The sequence below is a fragment of the Nerophis lumbriciformis genome, linkage group LG14 (genome assembly GCF_033978685.3).
Source record: "Nerophis lumbriciformis linkage group LG14, RoL_Nlum_v2.1, whole genome shotgun sequence".
In the NCBI taxonomy this organism is placed as follows: Eukaryota; Metazoa; Chordata; class Actinopteri; order Syngnathiformes; family Syngnathidae; genus Nerophis; species Nerophis lumbriciformis.
In genome coordinates, this window is record NC_084561.2 from 22,132,824 (window position 1) to 22,157,406 (window position 24,583).

Genomic DNA, 24,583 nt, shown 5'->3' on the forward strand with positions numbered 1-24,583 from the left:
TTTAAATGTATTTTATATGTATCTTGGTGCATTTATGTTGAGACAATTTATTTAAAATCTGTTTTAACTTAAAGGGAAAAGATGTGTCCATTTTCTTGCACTTGTTTAATGGTTAAGAGTTTGATAGCCTAATTAATAATTGTAAATTATGGGATTGATAATTGATTGATTTTTTTTACAGCATGTTAATCTTGTGGTGTTTTGTCCTTAAAGGTTTTTCACCTACTAAAGAATCTAAAGGCTACTAAAGGCTACTAAAGACAGCTAATGACAGCTAAAGAAACTGAAGTCTACTAACACTGCTAAAGACTGCTAAAAAGACTAAAGAAGAAAAAAGAAGCTGTTTCTTCGTTGGAAAAACTGTTGCAAACTAAAGGAAAATAAAAGGAAAAAGTAACTACGGTCTGGTCTTTTGAGTGAAATCCAGAAGCCACATTCAGCATTGGTACATCCCTTCAAGTGTGGGATAAGCACAGCGAAAAAAGCAAAACACTTGACAGTTGTTGTACTGTGTCGAGCGGAAATGGCCTATCATAGCAGCACAACGGCTATGAACGAACATTTGAAAAGAAAACACCCGACAGCGTTCTTGCCATCACCATCAACTAGTCAATCGTCCGCGTGAGTATACGTTGTCATCATTACACAAAATCATGAATGTGTCATTTGTATCTGCGTTGTAAATTCATAAACTAAAACACTGTTTCGCTCTGAGAGGCGCGTTTGGCATGCCTGTTCAGTGTTTACAAAGACGCACTCTTCTTTAACGCTAACGTTAATTAGTTGTGCAAATACCTTTTACAACATTAACAGTTACATATACTATGTACAAACGAACAATTAACTTTCACTTTAATCATGATATCATTGTTGTGTTAAGCAAAATAAGCAATACTTTTACTTTTGTTGAAATGTTTACACTGTTACAGAATATTTCGTTTTGCACTTTTTTGTATTGGATGTTTATCTTTATTTTTGCACATTTTAAAGCAAAATAAGCAATACTTTTACTTTAGAAATGCTTATACTATTGCAGAATATTAAAATTTGCACTGGATGTTTACTTTTATATTTGCACATTAAAAAGCAAATAAGCTACTTTTAATTTTGTTAAATGTTAAAAGTTTTAAATGTTTACATTGTTACAGAATATTTTGTCATGTTGTTGTCAATGTTGACTGAGTGGCCATACTTTTTTTTTTGTAAATAAAAGTCATTCCTTTTGAAAAAACTGGCCAACATTTATTTTTTCATCTTCATTTTAAATAAAAAAAGAATCGGTAAAAAGAAAAATAATCTATAGATTAATCGAAAAAAAATAATCTATAGATTAACCGATTAATCGAAAAAAAATAATCTATAGATTAATCGATAGAAAAATAATCGTTAGCTGCAGCCTTACACCAATTATACTTTCTTTACTGCAGAATGTTAGTGATGACAAGCAAAAAAACGAAAAAACTTTGAGAGGCAAGAAAGTTGTTTTCTTAACCCCCCCAAAACGTACCGAAAAAGAAGCAAAACCGTGGCCGTAAAACCAGGTACGGACCAGAGCGTGGGTTACCTGTATCGTTGCACCTCTAGTAAGCACAATTATATTCATGAACAAAATGACAGTTGTCAGCTGTTAGCATATATATTACCTCAATCAAACATGGTGGAAATGTTTGTTACAAGATACTGCAGTAGTAAACAGTAGGGATACAGTACTCTGTATAATCTTGCACGGGACAATTCACTGTAATATTAATAAAAATAAATTGTGGTATTAATCAAGATCGGATGATATGAAAACATTAATTGTGATGATTTTTTTGGCCACATCGTCCAGTCCTAGTTAAAGCCATTTGTGTACCTCCTTAAGGGGTCGAAGGTTCAACAGTCAACTAAAGGTGGAACTAAATAGACTTCTTCAAATGTTTGGCAGCTCACACAAACAACATACTTGCATGTCTTAAACTAGGCTAAACTCGAACTCACCCCCACAAACCATGCTTTTGTGGCACCTCACACCTCCCCACACAGTTCCATGCCTCTTTAGCATATGCACTGAGGTTAGAATGACTAAAATCCCTCGAAGGCAAACATATAAATCCCTTTAGTGTCTGTCCCGTCATTGTAAACAATGATATGATTGTGTATAACTTAAACCTAACCTTTGACCCCTTCAAAGCTATCCGTTTCAAACAGTGTGCCATGCCACTTCCTTAGGAGATGCACTCCTTAAACTGTAACATGCTGTGTGCTACATACGCTGTTTTTGCAGATACTTAGGACTTTTGGATTTATGAATGTTATTTGTATCTACACATTTCACATTAAATACATGTCTAATATTTATTATGTATTTAATATTTGTTTACTGAGTTATGATATATTTAATTTATTTACTTATTTATTCACTGTTCTGTTACAAACAGATAACATAGAAATGGGATATAACTGCTATGATATGAAATGGAGTAAGATTAAATAAGCGCTGCTTCTTCCTACTCCTTTTTGGACGTGCTGTAATGAAACAACTGGAAATAGGTGGTGCATTACATTATAATTGTACTGTATGCATGTTTGAAGTAAACTGAAACTAATTAACATTTCAGCATAGAAGAAGAAAAGATCATTTATACCGGTAAGTCCCCGAAAAATGTTGTATTAAGCAGAGAAACTTCAAATAAATCATCGGCAAATCTGCAACAGTAATTTAATTAATTAAAAATGCTCTTAAGTCTATTGCACCTGTATGTATTTGTGTAATACATTTGTGTGATAACCACAAAGTATATTTTAGCCTGTTTACAATTCAAAACATTGAGTTCCATTATGTGTTTGTATTTCAGCAATGCTTCAAAGTCCACTTTAACTGTTTGGATAAAAAACAAATGCATATAATGTGGGAGAAACGGAGTAAAATGTTAAAACATGTCCTAAGTCACTGGGTGCAGTTTCGAGAGTACAGTTTATTTTCTTAGTGTCTGTGTGTTTGTGTAAGGACATGAGAGGACTAATATGGCTATTCAGCCAGGCTGAAGCAAGAGGTTGGAACCTTTTGGGGTACCTTTATTTTTCTTGATCCTTAGTTGCTTTGGAACAAGTGAAACGATGTAATTCATACAATGTACATATTGCATAAATAATGTCCGGTGTTATATAAACACAGTGGTTTAAAGTTACAGGCTACTATTATTTAAAGGGGACCTATGATGATTTAAATCTACATTTAAAACACTTCCTTGTGGTCTTTTCACGGACCGGCCTTCCACGTGTAGCAGATAAAAACAGCAAAAATAAGTGCATGAAAAATACAACTCCTCATAAAGCTGAATAAATGGAATCCCTGGCCTTTTTCCCTTTGTAAATAAGCTCCAAAGACTTTTGTTTTTTATTCAATTTTGCAAGCTTATTTTTTGGCTAACGTATCTGATGCGTTTTTCATGATATGTCAGCGTCAAGGACAAGAGCATAGATATATGATAAAACTAGATATACTTGCTATTTGTTTAATTAATTTATATGGCTTTTTGTGGATTTTTATTTCTATTCTCAAAGAGATGTATTCATGTTTTATGCACTATTTCATACATAAATACACTTATGTATGTTTTTTGGTGCAGTTTTCAATGCTAAACACATATGTTAATGCTAACTACTTGTGCAATAAGGCTATGTGCAACAATAACAACACTTTTAACTTATTAGGCCAAGGGAGATGTGTATTTTCTTCCTGCAGCACACTTCTTATATGCAACAATTTAAAGGCCTACTGAAATGCGATTTTCTTATCTAAACGGGGATAGCAGGTCCATTCTATGTGTCATACTTGATCATTTTGCGATATTGCCATATTTTTGCTGAAAGGATTTAGTAGAGAACATCGACGATAAAGTTCGCAACATTTGGTCGCTGATAAAAAAGCCTTGCCTGTACTGGAAGTAGTAGACGATATGCGCGTGACGTCACCGGTTGTGGAGTTCCTCACATCTCCACATTGTTTACAATCATGGCCACCAGCAGCGAGAGCGATTCGAACCGAGAAAGCGACGATTTCCCCATTAATTTGAGCGAGGATGAAAGATTCGTGGATGAGGAAAGTGAGAGTGAAGGACTAGAGGGCAGTGGGAGCGATTCAGATAGGGAAGATACTGTGAGAGGCGGGTGGGACCTGATATTCAGCTGGGAATGACTAAAACAGTAAATAAACACAAGACATATATATACTCTATTAGCCACAACACAATTAGGCTTATATTTAATATGCCACAAATTAATCCCGCATAACAAACACCTCCCCCCTCCCGTCCATATAACCCGCCAATACAACTCAAACACCTGCACACACTCAATACCACAGCCCAAAGTACCGTTCACCTCTCCAAAGTTCATACAGCACATATATTTCCCCAAAGTTACGTACGTGACATGCACATAGCGGCACGCACGTATGGGCAAGCGATCACATGTTTGGAAGCCGCAGCTGCGTACTCACGGTACCGCGTCTGCGTATCCAACTCAAAGTCCTCCTGGTAAGAGTCTCTGTTGTCCCAGTTCTCCTCAGGCCGATGGTAAAGCTTAACTGTCATCTTTCGGGAATGTAAACAATGAAACACCGGCTGTGTTTGTGTTGCTGCAGTCGGCCGCAATACACCGCTTCCCACCTACAGCTTTCTTCTTTTCTGTCTCCATTGTTCATTGAACAAATTGCAAAAGATTCACCAACACAGATGTCCAGAATACTGTGGAATTTTGCAATGAAAACAGACGACTTAATAGCTGGCTACCATGCTGTTCCAAAATGTCATCTACAATTCGTGACGTCACGCGCAGGCGTCATCATACTGAAACGTTTTCAGCAGGATATTTCGGCGCGAAATTTAAAATTGCACTTTAGTATGCTAACCCGGCCGTATTGGCATTTGTTGCAATGTTAAGATTTCATCATTGAAATATATAAACTGTCAGACTGCGTGGTCGGTAGTAGTGGGTTTCAGTAGGCCTTTAACTCACTTGTTACGGTACAGTGGGAGAAGAAAACGGCACAGAGGCAAGGGACGTCGTTTAGCTCTATTTATTACAAATACAATATTATGAAGTGTGAAACTAACCAAAATATGTATGGCGCGACTATGTGTTGTGATTATCTGAGGAGTGTTACCGGGAGTGTTGAGCGAGGTGCGGAAGTCCAAAGGGGCGAGGCAAGCTCAGAGGTCCAGGGACAGGCAGGAGGTCAGGTGCAAGAGCGAGGCGTCAAAGTCCGTGTCCAGGCGGGAGGTCGAGATCCAAAGAGGCGGCCAGGGAACCAGAGTGAATACGGGGAGATGAGACACACAGCTCGTCACCAGGAAACGGAGGGATGCTGCTGGTTGGCGACACAGGAACACAAGACAAATGAACACGGAGGGGGAGAAACACAGACAGAGAGAGAGAGAGAGAGAGAGTGTACATAGAGCTAGACGTGTCGGCAAAAACCTCCTTCAGTAGCTATGTTCTGGCCCGGAACACAGTTTTGCTCTGCCTTAAGAAGCGCAGGGGACTCATCAGCGTCAGGTGTGTCGATTGCTGATTGATTGCAGCTGCTGGCTGCAGCAGGAGATGAGCGCCCAAGGGGCGTGTCCCGAAGCACGCTCAGCGGAGCGCACTGAGGAATGCACAGTGGCATGCACAGTGGCATGCGCTTGCGCCGTGACAACACTTGCACTATAGCACTTGTCCATCTGCCGTATGTACTTTACCTACAATGGTGATTTTATTGTCGATCTGTCCTGGTTGTACAGCAACCTATGTTTTTATGGGTCCCCCATTTTATTTTATTAAATTATTATATCAAAATGTTTGTATTTTATTGTACTGTTTATGTCTGATGTTGGTGCAGTCTAATTTAACTTTGTATGGCCCTTGTGGTATATACCTTTTAATCTGCTGGAGAATGCAGATGGAAATTAATGTTTGACTACAATCTGGCACATATAGATGTTATATGTTCATTAATGTGCATCGTCCCATATAACAAAGATATAACAAATGGCTATTTCCTATCAGGAGTTTTATTATACACCTATGAACAAGCTTGTTGATGTGTGGGACAGGTTAACGTTTAATCAGACAAAATGCGGTCGTTTATAAATGATTTATTGTTTCTGAGCGGCCCGATAGCAAATGCGTCACAAAACGTTACCGGTCCCCCAGACCAGTGATTGGGATCCACTGGTCTAGCTAATATGTATTGGTTATGCTTGGTGTACATTTTGTTTCAAGTCACATTTATAACCATTTTTTTGAGGCATCATGTCTGTTTTTAGAGGCATTCCCAAATTGCAAAAAAACCCTGGCCCCTCCCCCTCCAAAAGTATCATAATACATTTTTGGGAAAATGAACATTGTTTAACTATATAACTTGAAGTCGTTACCGCTATTTTTTTCCCCAGACAAGGTTAAAAATAAACTTCATAAACATTTTATAGATTCACTCGGTCACAACATTAGGTACACCTGCACACGCTCCGATCAATTCAGACTATGCATTAAAAACAGCTGCTTTTAGCAGAAATTATGTCACTGCATGTCGTACGTCTGTGCTATATGTGCATGCCACAATTTAGATAAAAATCATATTTTATCCTTCATTGCCTAAAGCTCCCCTCATAGCCAGAGGGTGAGGTGCATTTAAATACATCCACCTCGCTGTGATGTCACGGCGTAGCCAGGCTGCAAAAACCCTTGAAAAGAGGCATCCACAACTGCGTGGAAACTTACTCCAAAACGCTGGAACCTTATGATTTGATGCTTTGGTATTGTTTAACATGAGTATCCAACATTGTAAAAACGTTTATTAATCAGAAAAGACAACATTCATTACAGGACCTCTTTAAGTTCCTTCATTAATTAGGGTTGTCAAAAATTGTGTATTAATGCGGGATAATTCATCGTCATTATAATTCTGATTTATGCAATTAATTTATTTGCAACACCGAATGATTAAAAATCCCTGAAATGTCTCCGGCAACACATTTTGGACAGTTTGTCCAAGTAGTGTTAGCGTCCCACATATGTAAATGTGCAGTTGATTCGGTAGTGACAGGCTGCAATACCAAACAAGTCAATGGAAGACACTGAACAGTAAATTGGCCCTCTCGAATGGAAATGTTTGTACAGCCATCCCTTGCCGCATCGCCCTTCAAATATTGCAGCCTTTCCACATTTTTGAGGGATATTTTTAAAGCATATTCTACAATTGATTTGGTCCTAGATTATATATTTTCAAGTATAGAAATGACTAATTAAACTACAAATATCAATACTACAGTAGTATTGGCCACCAGAGGAGACCAAACCAATCAGAGCGCACTGTTCAGTATCGTGGCCACTGATTGGCTCAACCTCAGGCAGGGTTACTATATTGGATTAATTGAGTGTAAAGGTGACTAAATATTTTTTATTTTATTATTTTATTCTTTTAAGTCGTAAACAGGATTTTAATGCTTTAACTATGAAAACTATGATTCCGACTTTACGGAAATTAATTTATTGCGGTTATGTCTGGAACCAATTAACAGAAATAAGCGAGGGACGACTGTACACAAAAACCACGACAGAATAGTCAACCAAAATAAAGTATTGTACTGTAAACACTCTGCAGGTAGTCATGATTAATCCAAATTAATCCACAGCAACTCTAAAACTAATCAGATTTAAAAATGTAACCGTTTGACAGCACTTGCAGTGTCACAGTAGATTCTCGTTCTCGTGACTTGTTTCAGAAGAGGTCTGTTGACCTCTTGATCCTCCTAAAGGGAGGACTTTTCCATCCAAAGTGAAGTATTTCCTTCCACTGCTGATAGGAGAAACCAGGGTGATGCCCTGCTCAGATGAGTGGGAGTATTTATGAAAGGTCTCATCTGAATATTTTTGGCCCAAATTGACTGGCACGTGCAACTGTGCCCTCCCAGATCAAATTTTGGAAAAAAACAAAACATCAAGGTATGGTGTTCTTCTAGTGCAAAACCTTCTGAAATTGTAGGCAAAAAGTTCACCACAACAGATCCTTCCACATGCTTTCTGGTGTATTCGTTTGGAAAAAAAAATTTCTTTGTAGTGCATAAAACGAGTCACCAAAAAAACACCATATGAAAAGAAGTGTTTAAAACAGATGTTATGGGTTTTTTTTTCAGATGAAGTCAGAGGGTTGTGTGTGTCTTCGTCTGTCTGTGGAATCATGTGCAAGAAATCAATACATAAACATAAGCGCTGTCATCACTGTTTAACCATGCATGTTAATGTCTTGTCTCCTACTAAATGTTTAAATGCGATAAATACACTCTGGGGTTGTTGTGTAAAAAAATTAAACAAACAGTTACTCTCATGCTCTGACATCTGGTGTGTGGTTGTTGCCACAGGAATCAAAGCAACACAGACGCTGTAATTACTAATTTGATCATTTTTATTATTCAAGTTTAAATTTTTATAAGGCTCTTTTTTTGTGTAAATCTAAAAAGTCTGTTGGATTTACTTGTGAAGTGGTTTTATTGCAATTTATTTTATGACTGACTAAATATGAGTTGGCCTGTCATCACTGTGGCCTTTATTCTGTGTGAGGTCTCACTGACTTCTAATTAACACCTTTCCATTCATTGCCCTAAGTGTTGGGTTAATAGCACATAAGAGAGGAAATGGCTTTTTTATGTATAGAAATTCTCCAATCCTGTGTCTGCTGCTTGTCTAAACTCCGAGGCCAAATGTTGGGTGAAAAGAGGCCACATTTGATAGTGATCTTTTTTGTATTTGACAAATGCTAGCTATATAGAGCTCAGTGTGTTTCCACCAGTCACTAGTACAGATTGGTACAGACAGGAAGTATACAGTTTCAGGGTCACCATGGAAACATACCTTTGGCGTCATGCAGAAGGGGCCATGAGAGTAAATTGTTTAAAAAAAAAAAAAAAAGAAGTTTTTTGGCTGCTTGAGTCACTCTGTAATGTTAAATAAACTTGTGTTTTATAATTACAACTTATTTGAGTTATATATGCTAATTTTGTCTCCTTCTATAGCTGCTTTCCTGTCCAGTCTAGGCCAGTATGAGATTGCAATCCCAGTACGTGTAGGACCCGATGGAGAGACGCTGCACAAAAAAACATCTCAGCACCAAAGAAGGAGACGCGGTACAGAAGAAATAACACCAGCTGACACCTCTGTATGTTTATTATTTTAATTATGCTTATCTGTAACATGCAGCTGACACTTAAACTGACACCATGTATTGTCTACCCTTTTAGCTCTATTACCAGCTGACTACGTCGCGTCACAACTTCCTGCTGAACCTGACGCTGCAGGGAGGCCTGCTGTCCCGCCAGTTCAGGGTGGAGTACTGGAAAAGAGGCAGATTAGCCTGGAGTCACCCTTACTCTCCCCACTGCCATTACGTAGGACACCTCCAGGACCAGCCACACTCTAGCAAAGTGGCACTTAGCAACTGTAATGGCCTGGTAAGTTTGATCCACCACTAATGAGTGAGGTGTGTACCATTGAGGCACTGAAATGTTGTTTTCAGTCAGATCACCCGACTTGTTCATGTAGGTTCGATAAAATAGTTAGACTTGCAATGCCTTAAAGCTCGGGATGAGTACCTTTAACATTTCAATTGATTCGGTATTAATTCTCGGTACCAGTACTCCACCATATCAATTTTTGATACTTCTGTGTTTGTTCATGTGATAATAAATGTTAATTTACTTAATAATAATATATTTTTTTTAAATTCAATTCAACAGTAAGATGATAATGTGCTGATCAGTTGTTTTATCTAGATTTCTTACACTTTTGAGTCTCATTTACAGGTATTATATAGTAGACTTTGCACGCAGTCACAATTCCAAAACGTTAAATGGGAGTTATGTATAGGTGTGTTGCCGAGTCTAGTCTTATGTTGTGCCCTACAAAGTGTTTATATTCTAAGTATTGTACTTATTACACAGTCGTTTGATTTCAACGTGTACCGTAGCTGTAGTTTTCATTACAAATTTAGATGTGTCGAAAGTGCAATGTAAAATAGCTAATGAACCAAAGCACCTCTGTCAGTCTCTGCCTCTCAGGGGGGAAGAGTTTATTGCTAGGACAAAGACCAAGCGTGAGGGAAATGGTAGAAACAGACAGATGGGGCGGATGACTCAGCGCTTTTCTATGTGAATATTTTTCTGGGGTTTTTCTCTAGTCGCAGATCTGTGGCAAATAAATGATAAATGATAAATGGGTTGTACTTGTATAGCGCTTTTCTACCTTCAAGGTACTCAAAGCGCTTTGACACTACTTCCACATTTACCCATTCACACACACATTCACACACTGATGGAGGGAGCTGCCATGCAAGGCGCTAACCAGCACCCATCAGGAGCAAGGGTGAAGTGTCTTGCTCAGGACACAACGGACATGACGAGGTTGGTACTAGGTGGGGATTGAACCAGGGACCCTCGGGTTGCGCACGGCCACTCTCCCACTGCGCCATGCCGTCCCAAAGTAAATTTATCAATCATAATAATAATGATGGACAGAATTTCTAGGCGCAGTCAAGGCGTTGAGGGGATCTGGTTTGGTGGCTGCAGGATTAGGTCTCTGCTTTTTGCAGATGATGTGGTCCTGTTGGCTTCATCTGGCCAGGATCTTCAGCTCTCACTGGATCGGTTCGCAGCCGAGTGTGAAGCGACTGGGATGAGAATCAGCACCTCCAAGTCCGAGTCCATGGTTCTCGCCCGGAAAAGGGTGGAGTGCCATCTCCGGGTTGGGGAGGAGACCCTGCCCCAAGTGGAGGAGTTCAAGTACCTCGGAGTCTTGTTCACGAGTGAGGGAAGAGTGGATAGTGAGATCGACAGGCGGATCGGTGCGGCGTCTTCAGTAATGCGGACGCTGTATCGATCCGTTGTGGTGAAGAAGGAGCTGAGCCGGAAGGCAAAGCTCTCGATTTACCGGTCGATCTACGTTCCCATCCTCACCTATGGTCATGAGCTTTGGGTTATGACCGAAAGGACAAGATCACGGGTACAAGCTGCCGAAATGAGTTTCCTCCGCCGGGTGGCGGGGCTCTCCCTTAGAGATAGGGTGAGAAGCTCTGCCATCCGGGGGGAGCTCAAAGTAAAGCCGCTGCTCCTCCACATCGAGAGGAGCCAGATGAGGTGGTTCGGGCATCTGGTCAGGATGCCACCCGAACGCCTCCCTAGGGAGGTGTTTAGGGCACGTCCAACCGGTAGGAGGCCACGGGGAAGACCCAGGACACGTTGGGAAGACTATGTCTCCCGGCTGGCCTGGGAACGCCTCGGGGTCCCACAGGAAGAGCTGGACGAAGTGGCTGGGGAGAGGGAAGTCTGGGCTTCCCTGCTTAGGCTGCTGCCCCCGCGACCCGACCTCGGATAAGCGGAAGAAGATTGATGGATGGATGGATAATAATAATGATATGTTTTTATGATTTGTGTTATCCACTGATAATAATCCTATGTTTATTAACTAATCTCTACCTTACACCCTGAAGTAAAGGAAAACGTTATATGTTTATAATAATATTTAAGTGAATAATCACAGGTTTTATGATTACCGGTACTTAAATTGATATTCTGAGTATTTTCCTAAATTGTTTGGCTTTTTTGGTAAAAAAAAACCCAAAACACATTATTTAGGGTGTGTATGTCGATATATTCTAGATATGTTAATCCCATCTTTAAAAAGTAACAAACTAAGGCTTATATGCGTTTTTAGAAGCTGGGGACGTTGGGTTTAGTGTGGGATGGGTATCGGAGTGGCCCAGAATTTGATGCTACACCCCTGACCGCCACAAAGTGAAAATAGGACTCATTTGGTTTGTCCAAGCGCATTTTCCTGCAGTCGTATCTCAGTGAAGCTGTGTATCCTCTCACCACAAACAGCAGGCTTCTGCAATAACACTCGAATGTGCAGCTGAGAATTAGATGTGTTCACAAAGCGTTAATAAACCGCACACTTAATTACGGTCAGGCAGACCGGCACGAACACATTCAACCAGTGAGCGGGTGGTATGTCCAGGGGAGCATCACTAACTTTATTATGGGATTAGATTATTTGAAAGGTGCCGCACTGAATGGAGCGGAGAAGCTGGCACTGAGTGGAGGCTGGCACATCTGAACAGAATCAAAAGTGTTGTCACCCTATGCCTGACTGGCTTGTTTTGTTCTTGTCCTGCATGCCGTCACATACAGTATGATGCATGTGTATGGTAACATACTTTCTTGCATTTAAACATCTTGTTCACTTTGTTTGATTAGTTGCCACTCTCACAATGCAATGGCATTATTAGACTTCCTACTGATGCGATTCTGTTGTGTCTCTGCAGCAGGGGGTGATTGTTGCAGGAGAAGAGGAGTTCCTGATTGAACCCCTTGTGTCACCAACTAACCAAACCGGACAAGGGAGGGGGGACAGAGCTGTGGGACGCCCCCATGTGGTTTATAAGCGCTCATCGCTTCGCCACCAGTACAAAGGCCAATCTTGTGGAGTCATTGGTAAGAATGGGAGATATTTCTTTTGTCATTTTAGGTCCACAGACCACATGGTCAGCTACTTTGTGGATTGTGGTGGTGTCTAAGTACGCACTTGTCACCCAGTCTGTATTATGGGGCACCGCTAAGTAAATATATGCTCATTTAAGGACAAATGTTCGGAAAATATAGAAGTACCTCATCTTACAAGCATAATTGGTTCTGTGACGCAGCTCCTAACTCAAAACACTTGTATCTCATATCAATATTTCCCTTTGAAATCAATTCAATTGGCGCTTACCCCACACATTAAAACAGCACAATTTTAACATGTAAAATGCTTTTTAAAATAAAAAACAAACTTTTAGATAATATTGTGTGAAAAACAATACAACACATTGTGCTACAAACTACTATTGCTACAGTAGTTGTATGAAGTAATGCATTCATAATGTGCAGCATTTGCCTTAAAGAGTGGACTTTACAGTATCTCTTTTCAGCTTATTCTCTGTCAAACACACCATCAGCAGCTTTTCCATATTTGCATTTCAACTGTGGGGCAGCACGGGGGAACAGGGGTTAGTGCATGTGCCTCACAATACGAAGGGCCTGAGTAGTCCTGAGTTCAATCCCGGGCTCGGGATCTTTCTGTGTGGAGTTTGCATGTTCTCCCCGTGACTGTGTGGGTTCCCTCCGGGTGCTCCGGCTTCCTCCCACCGCCAAAAACATGCACCTGGGGATGGTTTGATTGGCAACACTAAATGGTCCCTGGTGTGTGAATGTGAGTGTGAATGTTGTCTGTCTATCTGTGTTGGCCCTGCAATGAGGTGGCGACTTGTCCAGGGTGTGTGGCGACTTGTCCAGGGTGTACACCGCCTTCCGCCCAAATGCAGCTTAGATAGGCTAAAGCACCCCCCGCGACCCCAAAAAAGGGACAAGCGGTAGAAAAGGGATGGATGGATGGCATTTCAGCTGTATAGATATTATTTTAACCTCCTTGACTGGCGTTAGACTCATTTGACTTCAGTATGGTGCAGACTAGCAGTGATCAATCGAATTGCTTCGTCAAGTCTGATTCATGGTCTGTCATATTTTTGATGACTTCTGTTTTTTCAATTAAATAAGTATCATCTACTTCTTCTTCTCAACACTGTCCATCACACTCTTTCTTTCTTACCATTATTGGATAACAAAGTTGTGTCCATCTCTAGCTATAAGCTAATGTTAGCGAGTTAGACCAGATGTTCTGGTCGGATCATACGGGGTTCACTGTGGCATTTACTACGCCAACTCATGGCGGGAATGCTTGTAACTAAAATTTTGGCTTGCGGCCTAAAGCATAACGATTAGTCGATAGAGAGCTCTTATCGCAAAACACTATTCAATTAGGGCACTCTTAAATTGAAGTACCACTGCATCTATCCTTGCACTTGTAAAACCACTGCACACAGAAAGTGTATTTCAGAAAGCATTCTGATGGTCAGATGTCTCAGTTGAAATAGCAAATAATGTGTATCCCGTTCTTCAGATGAGAAGCCTACGAAAGGCTCATCATGGTGGAAAAGGACGCTGAACACGCCCCCTCATCACGTCGGCCGAGGCCAATTACCGCTGAAGCGCTCAGTGAGCTGGGAGCGCTACGTCGAGACGCTAGTTGTAGCTGACAAGATGATGGTGGGCTACCACGGTCGAAGGGACATTGAGCAGTACATCCTGGCACTCATGAATATTGTAAGTTTCACTACACAAACGATGCACTCATGTGGACGAAAAGTTGGGCTCGGTACCGAATTCGGTACTTTTTTATAAATAATGATTGAAGTCCGTCAGTATTACCGGGTACCGATTCACGTAAAATCAAACGGTGCCATATTTTGATACCTTTGTTGCACATGACGCCACATCAGGTTGCAGCTTTGGCACTGGCTCAAGCGTTTGCCGGGAAACAAGCTGTCAAGTGCACTCAGCCAGACTGCCTTTAGGTAATGTTACAATTTTCCATGCCAACAAAGCAAGAAGAAGGCGCCCAAAAGTACAGTAAGGCTCCACTTTTCAAAATGCGCTAGTTCGATACTAATTTACATTGGATTTTTCATAGACATGCTACCGATAAGCATTAGTGATTTACATGGCGATTTCAACACCACCAAGTTTGGTAATGAAAAACACAACTATGATACACGTTACAATTAAACACTTGGTGTGTAAAAGGTAGAATTCTTACAGTTTAAACGCTACAGAGGGTTTCAACAAACATTCAACTAAATGGCAACATTGAGGCAACACGCCGTATATACATTACATTACAGCCATCTAACGTCGGAAATTGTAACTGCATTTAAAGTCTACGATATAGCACAGGGGCAGCACGGTGAAACAGGGATTAGTGCTTGTGCCTCACAATACGAAGGTCCTGGGTTCGATCCTGGGCTCGGGATCTTTCTGTGTGGAGTTTGCATGTTCTCCCCGTTACTGCGTGGGTTCCCTCCGGGTACTCCGGCTTCCTCCCACCTCCAAAACATGCACCTGGGGATAGTCTGATTGGCAACACTAAATTGGCCCTTGTGTGTGAATGTGAGTGTGAATGTTGTCTGTCTATCTGTGTTGGCCCTGTGATGAGGTGGCGACTTGTCCAGGGTGTACCCCGCCTAATGCCCGAATGCAGCTGAGATAGGCTCCAGCACCCCCCCGCAAACCCAAAAGGGACAAGCGGTAGAAAATGGACGGATGGATAGACAAATGAATAAATCTATCAAATGATGTGAAGAAAGCACATGCAAGTGAAAATTGGGCCTGACAGCCTGAGGTTGTTTATCATCAGTAGCATTTTTTCTGCGACTGCGTAGCACTCACCTTGCTTATATACACGCACATTTGGAATGCACCTAATTAAGGGGTTTGTTCACTTGCTTTTGTTGAAATACACGCTGCTTTAGTGTTGTGGTGAAAAGCGGGCCAAATTATTGTTGACACAAGAGTACAGTTTGGAGTGTCAGTTGGTATTTTTATCAGTGTTGGCACTTTAACGAGCCACAGACTCACAGAGGTTTCCTCTTCAGAGATGTTGATATAATTTGAGAGTACACACAAATAACATGCTGGTATCTTTAGTAGATGTACAATGGCCTGGAAAGTTAGTTCCATCGGAGTCAAAGATGGGCAAAAACCTCCTTCAGTTTTAGAAGATGAAACATGCATTTGACAACTACAACTACAACGCTATAAGGGCCTGATTTACTAAGATCCAAATACCACGCATTAGACAGTGTGTAACAAAAATAAAATAGTGTGTATTATGAGTTGACGTGTGGTGTGTGATCTACTAACAATGAGTGTGCAAATGAAAAGTAGTGCAGAATTTTTTCTGCACATTCACATTATCATGTTCCTACCTGTGTGCGATGTGTTGAACCAGGAGCACACATCTATAATCTGTAACACTTTTTTCTGAATCGCAATCTACACAACAGAGACACTGACACTTAATTCTCTGCGCGAGGTTGCGGATTGCATCACCAGCGCATTTGTGCGTCTGGAATGACTCAAATCCAAGAAAATGCATAAAGAAAGATGTATTTTCATATTGGAGGTATTATAGAAATATATTTCCTAAATAAAAAAACAAACAACATTTAAAAAAACACCAAACCGCATCGATTTTATTCATTATAATCAGCCCCTTAGGTCATCCAGCAGCTATAAAATAATGCAATTTGTCATTGTAATTTTTTGAAGACCTAATGAACCTCTCTGGATGAGGTATACAATTATTAAAGGAAATCGCTGAATAGCTGATAGGCCTAATATTTTTTAGTTCTGTCAGTCCAATTATGTAGGATGGAGGATTCTTATCTGTCCAAAAGACTTTTGCACAGTGGCTGTGTTTTTAAAAGTTGTAAATCTTTATTGTTTTACAGTTCTCTGTTATGTATTTTAAAATGTATGTCTCAACGTATTACTTTTTTGAAACTACTCTGTGACATGTGCTGTTGACCTCTTGGCCAGGTCACCCTTGTGAAAGAGATCTTGATCTCAATGGGTTTCTTATCTGGTTAAATAAAGGTTCTAAATTGTCAGTCTTTGCAGCGGGAGCACCTCTTTTCTCAGCAGTGTGCGTCTTTGTCAGATAGCATGTCCTTCTGACACGTGCTAAATGAAACAAAAAATAGTGCTCGCAAAACGGTGATGTATGTTGATAAATCACATTGCATGTGCTAAATAATTATATTTGCATTTTCTCCTCCCAGCATATAATTTGCATATTAATGTGGACATAGACACAAAATGAAATGCACGCCGTATCTTCTTACTTAACAGACACAATCCACTTTGCACATATTTTAGTAGACCAGCTTTGTTTTGGCTATGAGTTTTGCACATGTTTTAGTACACACAAACCTTTATTAAATCAGGCTGTAGCTATGCTTTCATCCACTGGTGTATGAAATTAATTTAATGAAATCAGATTAATCTATGTCAATTACCGTATTTTCTGGACTATAAGGCGCACTTAAAATCCTTTTTTTTCCTCAAAACTCGACAGCGTCTAATCTACGGAATAATTCTGGTTTTGCTTACCGACATCGAAGCAATTTTATTTGGTACATGGTATAATAAGTGTGACCAGTAGATGGCAGTCAAACATAAAAGATATGTGTAGACTGCAATATGATGGCAATATGACTCAAGTAAACAACACCAACATTTCATATGTTCCATTGAAAATACAGAACATTACACATGGCGCTCAAAAATCTATCAAAATGTTTTAGTACGACTTTGGTAAGCTGTGAAGCCGCACCACTTGATGGATTGGCTGCGCATTAAACATACGAGTATTATTATGGTGTGTGTATAAGGTAAGACATATTATCTGGTGTTTTGTTTCACAATATTACGCAAAAGCAACTTTTCTTACTTTCTGGTACCTGCTGATCTGTATTTGGGATCTGAATAAATCCTGAAAAATTGCGCGGGTCCGCCTTTGTAGTCCGTGCCGACACCATAGTCGATAAGCTTCTTCATTTTCTCTATCTTCTTGTTATGGGACATTCATCCTCCGCTGTTGCCATTTCTAATATAAAGTAGTGTAACGTTCTAACTTATATCTGTCAGTAAACTCACCATGAAAGCGCTAAAACATACCGGTGTAGTGAGTTTACATTATTCACCCAAGGAACTTTAGTTATTAGAGAGTTCCGGTCGAACGTTTTTTCACGGGACACATTTCCGGCTGAAGAGATGCTGCTCCATTATTGATTTAAGTAAAGTCTGAATGTCATTAAAACAGTTAGCTCCATCTTTTGACACTTCTTCCACTCCCGTCCTTGCATGCTACACCGCTACAACAATGAAACAATGTAAATATAAATAAAGGGTTCCAGCTTTGACGAAAGTCCATATTTTAATAAAGCTTAGTATATCTTGAACACAACATAAGGCGCTATACAGTACTATATATTAAACAAACATAGCAAGGAGGTGATGGATTAACTTTATATCCATAAATAAAGTCCTCATCTGTAGCCGTCCTTCCAACACACACGCACACACACTGTCACTAGTCCTGTGGTGCACTCAGTTTAAATTCACAAAACTCGTTGACTCCAATGACTGTAACTTTTTACTTCTTTCCCAGCTTGTTAAAATCCCTTTAACTTGTGTGTCAGCTTTTTAAGACTGGTCTTTTCTTGTTTCCCTGGAGGTCAGGTTGCCAAACTGTTCCAGGATTCTAGCCTGGGGAATGCAGTCAACATCGTTGTAACACGGCTCATCCTGCTCATGGAGGACCAGGTATATAACCTCCTCTCTCCTCTCCAGCTCCTAAAATGTGCATGAACTTACAAGCACTTTTTCCAGGGATGCTTTTAAACAACCTTATTGGCCCTGCTGCGTGTGGTAAGACCGTGCAGCTCAATGCATTATAATATTTTCGCGGCTTTGTAGACCAATGTGCCTCAAAGTGTCATTACTGTGTGGTTTTTGAGGTTTCCACTACCTGTCCCAAAAAGGAAGAGTGATGATTAATACCCTAAAAAATAGCTCCAAAACTTACCACTTGGCTCGGCAGAGTGAGGAAATAAATGTTAGGATCATTAGTGCTTCTTTCCTTGCTCCAAGGATAGTCGGGGTTGAGGATATTGAAAGCAGTCCTGTGACTGGTTTCCAAGTCTGAAAAAGTCGCATTTCCTCAGGAAAAGTTAAATCCAGAGAGCTGTGGGCCTAAAAATGAAGTACTGTGGGATGAGACAATTCCAAGTTATGTCACCGCATGCATTCTTGTGTTACAAGATCTGTGGCCGGCAGGGTCGTCCTCTCCTTCTACTCTCTGAAATCGCATTAAACCATAACAAGCCTTTTCGCCTAATATGCATCCATGTGTGTGATTGGATGCAGGGAGTGATTTTAAAGCAATAGAATGGAAAGTTCAGCGGTTTCTGCTGCCAGATGTGATGATACCAGGATGCTTTACTGTATTGCAAGTCACTGATTGTTTCAACAAGGCAACAGAGATCCACGTTTTCAAACAACCTCTCTAAACCGAGTGAGATGACAACTTTGCCTACAGAGCCAAACATTAAGCACGTGGGACACCACAAAACACAGCCAGCATGCCAATACACAACTTTTTATTAGTTCAATGTGGCATCTTTTAACTTCTCACCAAACATTAAAAGCCAATTTAGGAACCATTTTCCTTTAGGCCTTTTTCCAGCAAGCTATCTGTTTTTTCTTACATTTCCTTGGTCAAAAGTTGTGAAGAGCACCAATATAGGACCACTTTTCTGAATTGTACGAAACATTTTATCTCATACGAATTCCAATTAATTAGGTACAGACACCCACAAATATTTAAAAACATTTTACAGTATGGATAATAATTTCAGTTGTACATGCAGAAAACAATAGAAAATACAAATACACATTTTTAACATCACTTTTACCTCTATTAAAGAGAGAGGAGAGCCACATAGACTTTAGGATAAGTTATTTCTTGAATTGAATAGTATTTCTTATCTTCTTTATCAAAGTGCAGGCACTTGCAACTTTCTTTGGAGCAATGATGACTTATTTTGCAGCTGTACTCAATAGTTATTTGTCGAGGCACTTAATTATGCAGAATGTTACTCGGGAAAATGGACTACAGACTACGATTTAACAGTGGTACCTTGATTTACAAACTTAATTGGTTCTTTTTTGGCATGATAAATAGAAAAGTTTGGATACCTCCATAAGAGACAATGTAGTTATGAATACTAGATTCCAGGCTCTACAAAAGTCCATATTTTAGTAACATTTTGTACACTTTGAACACAATATCAAGTGCTATACAGTACTGCATATCAAACAAACATACCAAAGGGGTGATGGATCAACTTTCTATTTAACAACAAAGCCAAAACAACAACTAGTTAAACTGTCCTCATATACAGCCACCCTGCTGACACGCACACACACTGTCATTAGCCCTGTGGTGCACTCAGTTTGAAATTTCAAAACTCATTAACTTTAACAGCCAGGGGATTTATTAAGAATTAAAACTAAAGCCCACTTTACCTTGAATGTTAATCTTCTTGGTGTACAGCGGATGAAAGGTGGAGAGGGGAGGAGGCAGTATTGACAACACTGTGGATACTTCCTGAATGTTTCAAAACACACATTGCTTGTCCATAGCTTTCTTTGGACTCATTTTGAGCCAGCAAAGCTCGAAACATTTGTAAAAGTCTAAATAACCCACTTAAAAAGCACACAAAGTAGCACAGTAGCTAACAGCAGCATTGTGCGGTGCTGACTGAATGAGCACCAGAGATCAATCAGTGCGCATAGACAAGGTTCATACACCAAGGCATATTTTTAATGCGGTTTGTGGTTCGTAATTCGAACATGGGTTCATAAATAGAGGTTCTGTGACAAAAACTTGTAACTCAAAATACTTACATCCCAAAGCAACGTTCCCCGTTGAAATTTGATAAAAATTAATTGAATCCGTGCAAAGTCTGTCATTAACAACACAATTCTAACATGTAACTGTATATACAATTTACTGTAACATGTTAGAATTAAAACACACTTCTATATAATGACCATTGTCTAAAAAAGATATAGATATATATATATCCATCCATTTTCTACCGCTTATTCCCTTTGGGGTCGCGGGGGGCGCTGGAGCCTATCTCAGCTTCAATCGGGCGGAAGGCGGGGTACACCCTGGAAAAGTCGCCACCTCATCGCAGGGCCAACACAGATAGACAGACAACATTCACACTCACATTCACACACTAGTATGTGTATATATATATATATATATATATATATATATATATATATGTATGTATGTATGTATGTATGTATGTATGTATGTATGTATGTATGTATGTATGTATGTATGTATGTATGTATGTATGTATGTATGTATGTATGTATATATATATATATATATATATATATATATATATATATATATATATATATATATATATATATATATATATATATATATATATATATATATATATATATATATATATATACAATTTACTACAAACCCTTGCTGGTGTTATTTTATAACCTGACTCTCGACAGATCCTTGTAGTTCGCTGAGCTCCACACAAGGATCTGGGACTTCTCAATAGGAGATGTATTTCAGAAGGCGGGGCCTTGTAAAAAAAAATCATTGTATGTGATTGGATAAAGCACTTGTTCGTTATCTTGAATGACGTACTACTTCAACCACTCACATGGAAATCAACCCGTGACGCTGATGAGAGCGACGCTGGGAAATCTACACCCGGTCGGAAGAAGAGCCAAAACATCCTTGCCACCAATAAATGCCTTCAAAACCGTTCTCTGTTCATCTTTTGAATAATTAATATTCGATAGATTCGACAAAACAGTTGCAATAGCAGAATCAATGTCAGCACACGACGCAGCGAGGGCTGCGTGCCGCCATTGTTGTTTGAATCAAACAGGCGCTTCGGCGCAACGTCATATCTATGAAATCCCGCCCGGCGATCCTGATTGATTCATTATTTTTTGCTATCTTGAAGGAGTTTGTAATGCCTTCGAGCCCAGATCCTTGTGTGGAGGTCACAATATTAACCGCTTTTAAAGCCCTCTAACAAACTTTGATTTGTGGTTCGTAATTCGAACATGGGTTCATAAATAGAGGTACTGTGACAAAAACAGAACCTTCGTGTGTGATTGTCTGTGTGTGTGTGTAACTACAAAAAACAAATACAGAAAACATCATGTACCACTTTAGTAACTAAAATTGTGTAATATTGACTTTTCTTCCCATTTTTAAAATCCAGACTGAAAACTCATTTGGTTTAAAGGTGAACCACACTTTTTTAAACATTTTATCATTCACAATCCATATAATACACAAGAACACACATGTCTTTTTCTTTTTTTATGAAAAAAAATCATATAATTAAACGCTAGAAAAAGGCATCAAACAATGCAGGTAATGGAGATTTGATCTATTCCATCTATAAAACCCTCTAAAAAACCTCCAACAACATTTTATATACGTGCTCTAAGTATGTAATGAATGTAATGTAGTAACAGGCACACAAGTAACAGCCAACGATTACAACTTTGGGACAAATTATTATCCAGAACCTTATCTTTTCTGAGCCTGAGGATAAACTACACATTTTAGAAGCTGGGTGATAAGCAGATCCATCTATAGCAGTATATCTACAGCAGTAAGCATCATTTAGCGGTATTGCTGAGTGCTACAATAATACAAACTACAAAAAAAAAAATTATTGTACAATGTCCACTCTCACTGGAATGCCGGCTGATCGGATGTTTATATCTTTCAGCACAAGACTTGTGTTCCCAGTTTAGATGATGAATCCATCATAATCCCCACTTCTCGAGTAAAAAAGCAAATAAGCATCTTGGCGTGCCTTCCTTGGGACTACGGGTCTAAATTGAATTTCCAAGTTTGCCAACTTTTCGTCTTATGGCCATAACTTTCTACTATGATTTATCATCAAGCACAAACTTTTACCAACCCAGTGGCGATGCAGCAGCTCAGTAGAGTGCCGCAGTACCTACTTATTGCTGTGATCAAGGTGCCGTGTTACTAAAAATAGTTCCTGAACGTCATAATAACACGACGCTAATACTCGGTTAATATGCAGGTCACAGCATATAGGATAGGATAGACTTTTATTCATCCCACAATGGGGAAATTACATTGTTGCAGTGCAGTATTTTACATACAGTAACAGAAGTAAAGTGTAATGAAACAGAGTATTGTTGGCGGTTTTTGGATGTTTGTTAGAGGGCTTTAAAAGCGGAATAGATGTCTCCCATTAGGTACATTGTTAGCTGTCCAGTACAAGTCGTTTTTTTACAATTTAAACTGCACAAAAAAGAAAACAAATGTGCTATTGTCTCAAATAGGGATTGTGAATGATAGCCAAAATTCCCCCAAAAAATTAATTACCCCTTTAAAATCGCCTACTCATTCTAATCGCTACCCCAGTCCTTCATTTATTTTATTGATTTTAGCCATTTTTTATTTAAGTTTTTGTTTCAGACCTAGGGAAGTCAATATAACAGTAAGAAAAACAACATAATAAAACACATACATGTAGCAGAGTACAAAAATACTAGGATAGAAATGACAAACTTCTGAGCATCCAGCTTTGGATGCAGCCAGTATATATCCTTGCCATTGTTGTTTTACTTACATATTGTAAAGTGTGCTTCAGTGTAAAGAAAGGCAGTCATGATTAAAAATTTTATAAAATATGTACCGGTAGCTGGATTCAGTATGAAGAAAAGACAAAAAAACAAAGCCTTCCCTCTTTTAATAAACATCCCAAGAAAAAGAAAGGACACAAAATAATAAATGTCCTCCATGTTTGTTCTTTATGTAACTGGAACATTCCTCTTCTCTTTTTAATTCATTTGTGGATTACACTGTCATGCAAGGATGATGTCACACTATTTATGTAGCTGACATAGCTTCCAGATCAGGTTTTTCCATCGCAAACTAAACGATTCAACTGGACGACTTAGAAAATGGGGCTACAGTATACTGCCAAGTGGTGTAAAAAATGATGGAAGCCTGTGTTAAGTCAGTCAATGGCACAAAGAGTAGACATGACATGTTTAAAAGACACATGCTGACTTTGATAACACATTTCTGTCAGATCTGCTGTATAACCAAGTATCTAAATTAATTTTCATATCCTCCTAATATTCTTCTCTCTGCTCACTCGTATCTCCATCAGCCCACATTAGAGATCAATCATCACGCAGGGAAGTCCTTAGACAGCTTCTGCAAATGGCAGAAATCCATCCACCACCGGAGCAGCTATGGCAACGCCATACCTGACAATGGCATTGCTCACCATGACACCGCTGTGCTCATCACCAGGTCAGAAAACACATTCTAACATCTTTCTGATCTTGATCTTTAACATTATGTACTATTATCTTAAAGTACCAGTAGAAAGGAAAAACAAGTTGACTTTATATGCTTAATTGTGTTTCACTGTGACCAACAATGTCACAATGGAAATATGCAAAAATTAGAAAGAGATGTGCTGTCTATCATTCACAATAATTATGTAAGAAAAAAAACACATGCTTGGCTTTTTTAATGCATTTGAAATTGTGAATAAATAGCTAACAATTGAGTCAACAGATCAAGGGTCGTTTATTGCGCCCATATCATAAAACTCTAAAACATCCCAAAAGAGTCAACAATACCCCATTTACATGTCATGACCTGAAAATTAAACAAAAATTTGAGTGATAGTGTTATTATAAGCGCTAACGCAGACGGCCTATTTTAGCGGCGCATTGATAGCCGTGAGCTGGTGCTAGCTAAATGACGCTGTTAATGTTGACACACGTGCAGCACGGTGCAACGGGGGTTAGTGCTGTTGCCTCACAATAAGAAGGTCCTGTATGTTCTCCCCGTGACTACGTGGGTTCCCTGCGGGTACTCCGGCTTCCTACCACCTCCAAAGATGTGCAACTGGGGATAAGTTGATGGGCAACACAAAATTGGCCCTAGTGTGTGAATGTTGTCTGTCTATCAGTGTTGGCCCTTTGATGAGGTGGCGACT

The 24,583-nt window shown here is 39.5% G+C and overlaps 1 protein-coding gene across 1 annotated transcript in view; it reads left to right on the forward strand.

Moving 5' to 3' along the window:
- adamts10 (ADAM metallopeptidase with thrombospondin type 1 motif, 10) overlaps positions 1–24,583 on the forward strand; it is a 114,860-nt gene that overhangs the window by 24,682 nt on the left and 65,595 nt on the right. Inside the window, exons 3-8 of the mRNA XM_061975824.2 lie at positions 9,039–9,181; positions 9,264–9,473; positions 12,341–12,509; positions 14,014–14,216; positions 18,195–18,278; positions 23,741–23,886. Coding sequence (XP_061831808.1) covers positions 9,039–9,181; positions 9,264–9,473; positions 12,341–12,509; positions 14,014–14,216; positions 18,195–18,278; positions 23,741–23,886 — 955 coding nt within the window. The remainder of the gene's footprint in view (positions 1–9,038; positions 9,182–9,263; positions 9,474–12,340; positions 12,510–14,013; positions 14,217–18,194; positions 18,279–23,740; positions 23,887–24,583) is intronic.